Raw genomic sequence first — 12661 nt, forward strand, 5'->3', positions numbered from 1 at the left:
ACCCCAAAAGGCTCATTCTTAGCAGGAAAAGCCCTGTGTACAACTGTAACTGAGTGAGATTTATGTAAAGAGTGACTCAAACAAATGATTTTGTCCAGCGTCTTGGTGGATTCCCATCAGATTCCTCCCAGTTTTCTCAGAAAGCGCTCAGACAGGAGGCACTACCTCTACTATCACTCACAGCTATATTGTGTCTCCCATTAATAGTGAAATGAAAACACCCTTTTATTTGAGCTCGGGCTATTGTTTGAGCCTCATAATGACACATGTGAACAAACCCTAAATCAAACTGGGCCTGCTTTCCTGTGTCGTTTCCTGTTTCGGCTGTAACCTGGCTTCGATTGGTCGCTGCTGTCTGGTAATGATTGCTGGCTCTGGCTCAGACATTGCCACGTACTCAGGCTCTTTTGTTGTGGAGATTGTAGCTGCATAGCTTTGCCTCAGTTGCTCATCAATATAGTATTGTCAAAAATTCGTAATGTTATGAGAATATCACCAGTCGGTTACAATATATAGTGTTTTTGGGGTCTTTTGTTTTCTGTTTTCCCCCATTTTCTTTGGTCTGTATTTACGGTCAGCAATAATAGTGGAGTTGCTATTGTTAGCATTTTCTCAAGGACCATGTGTGTGTGTTCTTTGTGCACTACTCAGTTTTTCAGATGTGGATCTGAGAGAAGAGGGCGGCCACAGTGCTTCTGCTGACATATGTGTTGATGTTTGGAGAGCAGAGCCTGCTCTTGTAAAGTGGTTCATTCTGTAAGAAATATATTACTATCACTCTCAAATTCCAAGACAGCATGACTTCTGACCTAAAGTGCATGAGTATAGACATTTCTTTAATCATTCTTCAACAAAAAAATCCTGCATGAAAAGTTTAAATCCCACTTTGGTCATTGATTTTAGCCCCCAAAACATCCTCTCTGTGTTTCTGAGTAACATATTAAGTCACGTTTTTTTTGCCTTTAATGACTTAGATGTAGGTATGCAAAACTTCTCGTTATAAAATGTAAATGCAATGTAATGCAAAGTCTCTTCACCCACCTGCCCCCAAGATATAATATTACAGAATTCAGCCAAAGAAGTGCGACCTATAAAATGCTTCCGAAGAAGAAGAATTGGTTCCGTAGATTAGTTTTGTGTGATATGTGGAACGTCTAAATCTGCATTTTGAGTTGGTCATTGCAAGTTCAATGTGGAAATGGTCAGCCGTTATTTTATTTCTTTAATAGTGTGTCTTTAAGCATTTAAAAACACACCATATGGACATGTGAATGAGGTAAAAATACTTCATTTTGACCGTATGAGAAGTAATGTAATGGTAGAAACATGAACTCATGAAAAAATATCTTAATAACTCCTCATTCACCGTGTCCAGATGGTGTTTTATTCTATTGTATTATTTGTTTCAGTGATTATCTCTAGATTTAATGTAGCATCTAAGATCACAGTATATCCAAAAAAACAAACAAACAAATGGCTGGACTTTTCTGAGAGGAAGGGCTTGTACATTCTCTCAGAGTCTCAAGCATACGTCATCCATTCAAGGTTGTACCTTTGCATTTTGCCGTACTGCATTTCCACAATCGCTTTTCACAGTCAATGCAGTCGCCTCCCTGATGATGTGATGTTAGGAGCTGCACTTTCAAAAGAAATTTGAAAAGTCTGCCAAAAGTGGCTCAACTCTGCTTTGACTGACTTTAATCATCCATCCTGTGGTCTTCATGAGTTGCATTTATCTGACAAACATGTATTTGTCATGTGCTAATGTGTGTAACTCTAGTTACTGTGTGTATATTTTGTCACTATTCTGTACCGTCTGTTAGTTTATGTGTCTTCTACAGCACATTTGCATTTGGGTTGTCCCTTTTTAAATATGTTTTTCAAAAGATTACAGTCTATTTATAGTCATTAGAGGTTGAATCTTTCATTTGAAGTCTCCTGTACTGATGGCAAAATATTTCACTTCTGAAATCTGAATTTAAACTGCAGATTGTGCCTAAATGAGCTTAAATTCAGGCTCCCAAGGTGGTAGGGTGTTTTAATTTTAATGGCCTCGACCTAATTCAAGTGGAATTATCAGTCTTTTATAAGGTGTAATAAACTCTGCAACCATCTAAAGGGTCAAAGTCAGTTTTAATATGATTCTGTCTCCTGCCAATATCAGAGCAGATCCTTTTTGAAGTATGTGTTGAAACTGGGCTGATACTGTTGTATAGCAAAACAAATGCAGTGTAAATCTGTGTGGGAAACTCTCCTGGACTTTTTACTTCCTGCTGGGTGTGAAGGAGTCAACATGCTTGTCTCGTCTTTTATAACTCTGGTGAAGTTTGACCTCCTCTAATCACAAAAAGCACAAGTTTGATTAACTTACAAACTCAACCGAGTAGAAAACAAGAAATCAACGGCATAAAATCACATGACTGAAACAGCGCGATAGTGGGAGAAGCCGGTTAATTCAGTATCTCCCTCCCTCCCTGTTTCCCTCCCAGGAGGTTTCGAGGACTACAGCACCACCACTGGCAGCAGCAGCAGCAGCAGCAGAGCAGCCGGTATGAACGGTACGGGACCCAGTAATCTCGTGGACCCTCTGGAGGACCCGCTGCCTGGAGTGGGCACCTATGAGGACTTCAACACCATCGACTGGGTCAGAGAGAAGAGCAAAGACCGAGACAGACACAGAGAGGTAAAGATTAGGTGTTGTTAATGGAGGGTCAGACTATTAAGACATCAATATATAGGCTTAAATATTGAGCATGAAGATCATGTATGATAAAATTCTTTTTCTAAACCACTAGTTTGCGATCGCTCTAACAGAGAAAGACCACCATGTTTTATCTATATGAATGCAGAGAGGAACATCCAGCTCTTTTTTTAGCAGCTATATTTGCAGCCTGACACAGTGAAACTGTAAAATTGTGGTTATGCACATTTCTCTCGAGGGTGTAAAGTTTCATATACGCCAAAAACCTGACAGTGATGTTTTTTGGCTCGTAATATCGTCCCATATGTGCCAAAGTGAACAAACATGGTAACTCTGTGCATTTATGAAACAAAACAACATTTTAAACCACTTTATCATATGATTCCTTTCTATTCTGCGTCCTTCCAGATCACCAATAAGAGCAGACAGTCGACCGTGGCTCTGCTGCACAGCATCAGCGATGCCTTCTCTGGATGGCTGCTCATGCTGCTGGTGGGACTCATGGCAGGTAGAGCAAACACTCGACCTCTCTTACTTAAACTTCATTATTTTGAGCTAGGATCTCGGTAAATACAGGCTTCCATTTGATGTTGTAGATGCACATACTAAAGTCCTGCAGCTCAATTGGAAAAAGTCTTTAAACTACACAAACCAAATTTCTCTCACCTAATTCAGAATTCTGTATTTATATTATTCATATATTGAACTTCACTCTTTTATTTCTTTTATCTAGTACCATAATTGTTGAGCACATGTGCATTTATTTTTTATAATAGTGTTCTTCTTCTTCAGAATCAGCAGGTTTTTATTGCCAAATAGGTTCTCACAAACAAGGAATTTGACTTTTTTAGTGCAGTGAAACATATAGTTCAAAGTGTTGCCAGTCATAGTTAAAAAAAAAAGTAAGTGTAACAAGGTAAACAAGAAGAGCACTTAGAGAGCGCCGTACTCCACCAAGGCTGCTGAGTTGTTGTATCATTTCTGACAAATGACATCTTGAAAAAAATTGTGGCAGAAATCACAAATTCATAGCAAATAAAACCCAAATTAAATACGACTTCTGCATTATTAGTACGGGGTTGAAATGCACAGCTCTCTACTGGTGTGTAATAATAGTACCACTGCAGAGTACAGTATGTAGTTATCAGTCAAAATAGTAGTGATCATAGATAACATTTACCTACACGGCCTCTTAAACAAACAAAGGCGCAGTGTCTGTACCTGTTCATGCTTTTCTCTTGTCTCATTGCTGCCTGCATCAGCTGAAAGTTAATTCCCATGTGGTGACGGACAGCAGGTGTACGGACACAAAATAGCACCAGAGTGGCCTTGAAAATAAGCAGGGCGACATATATTTACAGTAAATTAACATTTATTACGTTGGTAGGTAATTTTGACTTGAGATCTAACTTTAACAGAACACAATGATCCACATTTGTGACATTGAATGACTGAGATTTGCTTGAAAAAATCCTTCTTGTGCATGTCTTTGAATGCAGTGTCCTTTCTTCTGTCCTCTAGGTGCTCTAGCTGGCGGCATCGACATCGCAGCCCACTGGCTGAACGACATGAAAGGCGGAGTCTGTCTCATTGGTTTCTGGTTCAACCACGAGCACTGCTGCTGGACGTCCAATGAGACGACCTTCCAGGAGAGAGACCGATGTCCACAGTGGCAGAGCTGGGCTGAACTCATAACAGGAACCTCAGAGGTAGGAGATTAGTACAGCTGGTGTGAGAAAAGTCTTCTGCACACTTAGATCCATGAAATTTAGACGTGTTAGCAAAGCTTTCTCAGGCCTGTCCTGCATTACTGGACAAGCTGGCCAAATGTCATGGCTCCAGATGTGAGAATAAAGTATGGAAACTAAATTAAATCCACTCATGATCCAGGACTTTGAGGGGAGTTTTAACAATAGCTGTGGTGTGGTTCCATCTAGTGGTTGGAAGCTGTTATGATTTTTTCTGTATTAGTTGTGTTTATAGTGAGGAATCTCATGTCTCTGCTTCTTGTGTGTGTTTGTTTCCCCTGCAGGGTGCGTTTGCCTACGTAGTGAACTACCTGATGTACATATTCTGGGCTCTGCTCTTCGCTTTCTTGGCCGTTACGCTGGTCAGAGCGTTTGCACCATATGCATGTGGCTCAGGAATACCAGAGGTGAGGCTGACTCAAAATGATCTAGTAGTTTAATTCAAAATCACACCATTAACTTGTCATGTTATTCACTGACCTTTATGGGTGTGTTTTGAGCTGATTATTGGTAATCAAGAAAGGCACATAGCCTTTCTGAAATGTAATGTTTTAACAGCATGTGATAGCTTCTTCTTTAATAAGGGTGACTATAACTGAATATGTAGAATAGAAATAGGAGAGATTAAATTATCTCCTCTGTTTATGTGACTTAAATTGATCAGTTTGTCTGCTGCTGTTCTTCTCTGTTTTCTTAATCTTTCTCTCTTTTATCACGTTTATTGCCCACTAAGGTCCAGATCTTAAAGTATTATTGGTTATTGCGTTCCAGACTGTTTCAGTTTAATCTGTGGCTGCCTTCTGACTTAGCCGCTAGCCGTTAGCATAGCCTTAGCCACTGTGAAAGTAGCTAATTTCCTGGTCTGTGGCAACGACTTGTGTTTCTAGTTCGATTTTCAATAAATATACCAATACGGATACGTCATTATAATCGTCCTACCTTGACTGTAAAGGACATAAAACTTGTTTTTTCTTTCATTTTCTGTCCTGCATTTTTCTTCATTTTCCATTTCATTCTTATGTGATGACATTGTTTGCTTTAGTATTGCCTGTTTGTTAAGGATTACTCTGAGGTTCTTTTCTGTATTTATCTTTGACTAAAAGCCACAAGCATGATATGTTTTTTTTTTCATTAATTTAAATGTCAAACTCAACTCGAAGTGTTCTCTGATGCCATTTTTCTCATTAGCTTGTTTCACTTTTAATAAGCATCAAGCAGAAGAGTTTTGCAATTCTTATCCTTCCTTTTCCCTGCTGTCCCTTGGTTATTTATTTCAGCTTTCATTAAAACTGATTTATTTACGTCTACCTCTCCTCTCCTTCTGTCAGTGTTTACTTTCCCTCCATTTCTTTCACTCTTCATTTCTGATAAAATGAAAAGCCGAGGATTTGCTTACGCTCTGGAAATACAAATGGAAAACCTGACTTTGCACAAACATATCCAAACCGATTAATCAATTTCAGAGTAAGACACATAAATATATATTTCTCCTGCATATACAAACATTATCCCTCACACTCCTGCTCTCAAATGAGGACAATACTTAATTTCATGCAGCTTGAATCTCATCTCTCGAGGGTCAGATGCTGGTCAGCAGGGCCCACGCACCGGAGATAAACTCCAAAACACTAACTTCATTTCTCTCCTTCCCTTCTATCAGTGTTTACACTCACTTTGTCGTGGTTATAGGCTCCGACATGCACGTCTAAACCGATCCCTCCTTAAACAGACACAAGAGCAAACATATCATCATCCTCTGCGCAAACAAAAGCTAATCCTTTCACATGCAAACAGTCTGACTCTTCGTCTCTGTCTCGTTCAGATTAAAACCATCCTCAGCGGGTTCATCATCCGGGGCTACCTGGGGAAGTGGACCCTCATCATCAAGACCATCACCCTGGTGCTGGCCGTCTCCTCTGGGCTCAGTTTGGGGAAGGAAGGCCCTCTGGTCCATGTAGCCTGCTGCTGTGCAAACATACTCTGTCATCTTTTCACCAAATACCGCAAGAACGAGGCCAAGCGGCGAGAGGTAAGCTGCGGTCCAACTGGAGTCATGTTGATGATACTGGGGGATTTTATTGCTAATTTAGGATCCTGGTTTTGGGTGACTCAGCAGGAAAGATTGGAGTAAACTTGGATCCCACAGCTAGATATTATTCAACTGGTACATCACCTTGCAGTCTGTCTGGGATGTTGTTGTGATAAGGTCAAGGCAGTTACGGATTCTGCAGCTGCTTTCAGTTTATTCAGTCTTGAGATTCACACAACAGATGAATAGTCAACCGCTTGAGGCTCTGTTGGGTGCAAAGCAGTCTTACTTATCCAGCCCATTCTGTTGATTATAATGGTGTGGCTGCACATCATTATCACTCGTGGGGAGAAAAACACCCTCAAATAAGTCACCAGAGGAACATTTGCATGGGTTAGATAAATTGAATGATTTACCAGAAAAAAAAAAATAGCTGCATGATCCAAATTCTCTGCAAAAAGTAAAAATTTGAGTGTGGTATTTTGCTGCCCGGAGGTTGTTGTGGTTGTTTCTGGAAGGATTTAGAAAACGGTAACACTCAAATAGCGGAAGGGAAAGAGGAAGTCATGTGAAATGAGTTGCAAGATTATACCTATTGACCCATCTCCCAACTACAATATATACCCGAAAGTCAGGGAGAAAACTGAGAGCTGATGCTGGCATTGCTTGCATGAACTGCTGCTCTGTCGGTGTCACTTCTCCTAATATTAGTAAACCTTACAACCTAAGTCATCTGAGTCTCCAGTGAGTCTCTCTGCTTCCTCATCCTCTCTCGACCTCTCTGAACTTCTACAACAACCTGTAGCCTTTGTCTGGTGAGTCAGAATAGAAAAGTCTTAGATCTGTAAACACAGGGAGGCTCGAAAATGACATTAAACAACACAGGCTACTTTATAATAAAAATAATAACTTTATTGATGTAGCACCCTTAAGAAGGTGCTTTGACATCAGAATATGCAAACACAGAGACAATAAAGCAAGACATAAGGAGACAAGGCGGGGCAGTCAATTAAAATAAATAGTAAAAATGATGATAATAAGTTAAATTAATAATCAACTAGATTAGGATCAAACAAAGGCAGTTTAAAAATTGAAGAACACGATTGAAGATTAAAAGAAATTAAAAATCAAAAATCACACCTAAGAATTTGGCAGCTAAAATTAAAATAAAGCAAGAGAGAACATATAAAATAAACAGCTAACTAGTACATAAATACAGAACAGAACACTAAAACTAATTACAACTAAATGTAAACTTCACATTAAAGTAAGTCTATAAAAGTGGGTTTTAAGAAGTTACTGACCCTGCAAGACAAGAAGGCAAAATACACTGGAATTGTTTGTCTTATTACAAAAATCAAAACCAAAATGTTGTTATTTAACCTACCGTAATTTCCGGACTGTTGAGCGCACCTGAATATAAGCCGCACCCACTAAATTTAAAAAGAAAAAAAAGTTTTGTGCATATATAAGCTGTAGGTGTCCACGTTGTAACATGAGATATTTACACAGAAAGATTTTCTTAACTTTTAATTAAATAAATGCTCCCCCCCCCCCGAACAGTGCCTGTAACACAGCGGTAAAACGTACTGAGTCAGTTCACGCTGCCGACTCCAACGTCTCACCATTGATTCACTGATGCCAAGCTTATGTTCAGCAGCTCTATTTCCTTCTTCGACAGGCAGATCGATTGCATTTAACTTAAAAGCTGCGTTATATGCATTTCTTTGTGTGTTTTCCATGATGAGGGTGTGTGCATGAAGCACAGAATGGCTGATCTGAAGAATTTAGTGTGAGTGTGTTTGATTTAATTTGAACAGTTTCATTGGTCCACTGTGACCTGTTCGGTAATTTTATTGGTCTGATGTGACGAGGCTAAATGTATTGATGGCATGAAGCTCGCCCATAAAAATCTATACATTAGCTGCATCGTTGTATAAGCCGCAGGGTTTCAACCATGAGAAAAAAATAGCAGCTTATAGTCCGGAAATTACGGTACTTTTCCTATTGTAGATTACAGCCATTACACATAGCTCTAAAACAATGGATTAACTCAATTACAAAACGTGAATTGCATGTTTGGCAGCTTCTCCCATGGAAATGTTTTTCTCATTTTCATTAGAATTGCAACTAACAAATACTTCTGTTGTCTACTGATTATTTTCTTGATTAATGTATTAGATGTTTGATCTATAAATTGGTGACAAATGCTGATCAAATGTGTTATGTCTACAAGATGTTCATTTTACTGTCATAGAGGTGGAAAAAAGCCCAAAAATCTTCACATGTAGGGAGCTAGAATCAGAGAATAGTCATGTTTTTCTTCTAATTCCTCCATCTGATTAATTGATTATGAAAATATCCTTATTTTAGTAGCTGATGGCTAATTGATTACTTAACTCTGGGCATTTTTCATGGTTTTCCACATCTGGGTAAAGGATTATTAAAAAAAGCAACTTAACAGAGAACTCAGTCATAAAAATGATTGTTAGTTGTAGCTGTAATATCACGAGTGCACCGTGGTTAAATTCAACCTTTATTAAAGAAAGCAGTGAGAACTATTGATCTGTTCTGCTGTTCTGTAGTAAATCCACCAAGTATATCAAAGGACGACTGTTCAGTCAGCAGTGAGGATAAGGCAGTGCTTCTTTGAGCGTGTTTCTGAGCAAATAACACCAATGAAATTCAGAAATGAAACACTATGTGTTGCCATTGAAACAGAAACATATAAAATAATTATTGTTTAACATCTCAGTTGCTCTGTGATTTAATGTTTTTGTCTTGCAGGTGTTATCAGCAGCGGCAGCTGTTGGTGTGTCGGTGGCTTTCGGAGCTCCCATCGGAGGAGTCCTGTTCAGTCTGGAGGAGGTGAGGAGATCTTTTCATTTATTTATTGGAAAAATGAACCCTTTGCTGCTCATTTTTCTAGTAATCTTCCATCTGTTTAGGCAGATGTTGAAATCTCAGGTAACAAATAACACACACTTGAATGATTTAATTTTTTTAAACCACGCAGACGGGGATTACAAACAATCTGATTCTTGTCTTTCCTCCACCAGAAACAGAAGTTATTTTATCAGCTCCAGATAGCAAAACTAATCTGAATAGGTTTTTAATCGCTTTCTGGTCTTTTGTTTAATTTTTCTAAACTGGAATCAGCACCTGACTGGGACATAATAAACTGTGAAAAAGTGTTTGCATTGACAGGTTGGGAAGTTCACGTGTCTTAGCAGCTTTATCATCCATCCTCAGCAGGTTTCTGGATGAGGTTGCTGCTGCTCTGACCACGTCAGAGGACAGTTTAGAGCCAAAATATCTCAAAAATGAGAAAAACTATGCATGCAATTGTTGATGTATTAGCAAGTGAATTTATGTAGCATCTCTATAGCCATTCTGTGTCACTTTGTTGTCATACCAAGTCTTTTTGTTTTGTGTCTCTTTATTGTCATTTTGTGTCTCTTTGTTGTCATTTTGTCTTTCTGTCCTCGTCTTGTGTCTCACTGGCCATCCTGTGTCTCTTTGGGGTCGTTTTGTGTCTCTTTGTGGTTGTTTTTTGCTATTTATGATCATTTTGTGTCCCTTTGTTGTCATTTTGTGTCTTTTTGTGTTTGTACTGTGTGTCTTTATGGTCGTTTTGTGCCTGTTTGTGGTTGTTTTGTGTCTCTGTTGCCATCTTGTGTCTCTTTGTGGTTGTTTTATTTCTCTTTCTGGTTGTTTTTCACTCTTTATGATCATTTTGTGTCTTTTGTGGTTTTTTGCTCTTTATGATCATTTTGTGTCTTTTATGGTTTTTTGCTCTTGATGATCATTTTGTAACTCTTTGTGGTTGTTTTGTGTCTCTATTTGGCTGTTTTTTCGCTTTGTGATCATTTTGTGTCTTTGTGGTAGTTTGGTATGTCTTCATACTGAGCTAATTTTTGCTTTTATTGCTAGATAATGTCATTAAAAAGATTTTTCTAGTGCACTATTGGCTCTGTGCAATCTGCATTTTACAAATATTAATAATACAAACAATGAACTTAGTCTCTAATTTTTCTCATATACTTGTCCAGTCCAGTTTTATGGATGTATGCTCAGTTTAGCTTTATTATGAGTACGCATTTAAATCGGCAAAGAAAACCAGATTCTCTTTGCTTTTTATTATGATTGTCCTGTTATTCTGAAGCTCTGTGTCTGTTTCTTTCTTTCCCAGGTGAGTTATTACTTTCCCCTGAAGACTCTTTGGCGTTCTTTCTTCGCCGCTCTGGTGGCTGCCTTCACTCTGCGCTCTATTAACCCGTTTGGAAACAGCCGCCTGGTGCTGTTCTACGTGGAGTTTCACGCTCCGTGGCATCTGGTGGAGCTGGCCCCTTTCATCCTGCTGGGGATATTCGGAGGCCTCTGGGGGGCGCTGTTCATCAAGGCCAACATTGCCTGGTGCAGGAAACGTGAGTAGTGATGATGTGATTTTCTTAACAGCTGGGCACACAGTCCAACGTGCTCTTTAACCAGTGTTTTCTCTCTTCATCTACCAGGTAAATCCACCATTCTGGGCCACTACCCGGTCATCGAGGTGCTCGTGGTGGCTGCACTGACCGCCATAATCGCCTACCCAAACAGCTACACCAGGATGAGCGGCGCCGAGCTCATCTCTGAGCTGTTCAACGACTGCTCCCTGCTGGACTCCTCTCAGCTCTGCGGCTACAAACAGGTCAGCTGAGGACTCGTTGAGGAAGAGTCCAGCATCTAGTTATTCAGAGAGAGAGAGCGTTTCAAGTTACTGCGGTTGCTTCTTTTAATTCCCCCGAAAATTAAACAAATGTTGAGTGTGTATTTCTTGTTTCTCTGCCTTTCCGTTTTAATTTTCCTCATTATTTATCTGTTTCTCCTTTACTTCTTGTGCCTCCCACTCCCACTTGCAGCCAACCAACACATCAGAAACAGGTGCAGGGAACAGCCTAGCAGACCGGCCAGCAGGAGAAGGCCTGTACACAGCTCTGTGGCAGCTGGCTCTGGCTTTGGTCTTCAAAATGATGATCACTGTGATTACCTTTGGCATGAAGGTTGGTGTAGAACTCTTGTGTCTGTGCTGTGTGAGGAATTCTGCACAGCTACTGTCATGCATACGTGCTAGGAACTTTTTATTGATGCGAGATTCATGGTTCATGTTATTGAATTGGCGAACACTGATGTCACATAGCATGTGAGAGTTATACAACAGCAGCTGCCTTCAATATGTCTGATCTGAATCAGCGTCCCGCCTTCATTTGCTTATGTTTCCCATTTTTCAGTTTACGTGAGGTAATCGATCCTCCCATGGTCTGTTTTTTTTAGTTACCCATCTCGGGGTTGAAACAGCATTTTACAGTGTCGCTGCTCTTCTGTCCGTCCATCCAGGTTCCTTCTGGCCTCTTCATCCCCAGCATGGCGGTCGGAGCCATCGCTGGAAGGCTGCTGGGCGTCGGCATGGAGCAGCTGGCCTACTATCACCATGACTGGTTCATCTTCAAAGGGTGGTGCTCGCCGGGAGCAGACTGCATCACTCCGGGGCTTTATGCTATGGTTGGAGCTGCTGCTTGTCTAGGTGAGATGTGGATGGAATACTATGGCTTTAAAATCGAGTGTACAGTGCATTTAAACAAGTGTGGGAGCAAAAATTAGTTGGAAAAGAGTGAAAAACAGTGTTCTAATGCAAGACTTTCAACTTCAAACCGAGTGATTTTATCTGTGTGGGTGAATGGGGGAAGAAAAGCTGCCATTCATCTCTTTGGTACAAAATCAACACATTCTATGATTTATGAATATTTTACATTTTAAAACCCCTGTGCTATATTTATTTTTTTCTACATACACTAGGATACATGCTATTTTGTTAGCTTTCTACATACATTGCCCTTCAAAAGTTTGGGGTCACCCAGACAATTTCATGTTTTCCATGAAAACTTACACTTTTTCAGTATTTCTGTTCACCCAAAAAAATCTGTGCAATATTTATGTATATTTTGTTTTATTTTTAGTTTTATACTACATTCTTTTCTGCTGTAATAATGCATATTTCCCCACTGTGACATTAGTAAAATCTAATCTTAAACTCCAAAAATGCTTAATTTTGGGATGCCAAAACCATATTTGCTGTTAACTTTTGTTTAATTTTACAGCCCTAGCACTGTGTTAGCCATCGTTATTGAATGCTGTGTTTCTGAG

At 39.6% G+C, this 12661-nt stretch overlaps 1 protein-coding gene across 3 annotated transcripts in view; it reads left to right on the forward strand.

Annotated features, from left to right (window-relative positions):
- Nucleotides 1-12661, forward strand: part of clcn5b (chloride channel, voltage-sensitive 5b) — a 43315-nt gene that overhangs the window by 15307 nt on the left and 15347 nt on the right. For all 3 annotated transcript variants that reach the window (XM_023261546.3, XM_035944215.2, XM_023261553.3), the window contains exons 3-12: nt 2490-2683; nt 3110-3209; nt 4223-4410; nt 4734-4856; nt 6272-6478; nt 9266-9346; nt 10671-10905; nt 10993-11168; nt 11380-11520; nt 11855-12041. In XM_023261546.3, coding sequence (XP_023117314.1) covers nt 2490-2683; nt 3110-3209; nt 4223-4410; nt 4734-4856; nt 6272-6478; nt 9266-9346; nt 10671-10905; nt 10993-11168; nt 11380-11520; nt 11855-12041 — 1632 coding nt within the window. The remainder of the gene's footprint in view (nt 1-2489; nt 2684-3109; nt 3210-4222; nt 4411-4733; nt 4857-6271; nt 6479-9265; nt 9347-10670; nt 10906-10992; nt 11169-11379; nt 11521-11854; nt 12042-12661) is intronic.

This window comes from Amphiprion ocellaris, chromosome 23 (assembly GCF_022539595.1).
Source record: "Amphiprion ocellaris isolate individual 3 ecotype Okinawa chromosome 23, ASM2253959v1, whole genome shotgun sequence".
In the NCBI taxonomy this organism is placed as follows: Eukaryota; Metazoa; Chordata; class Actinopteri; family Pomacentridae; genus Amphiprion; species Amphiprion ocellaris.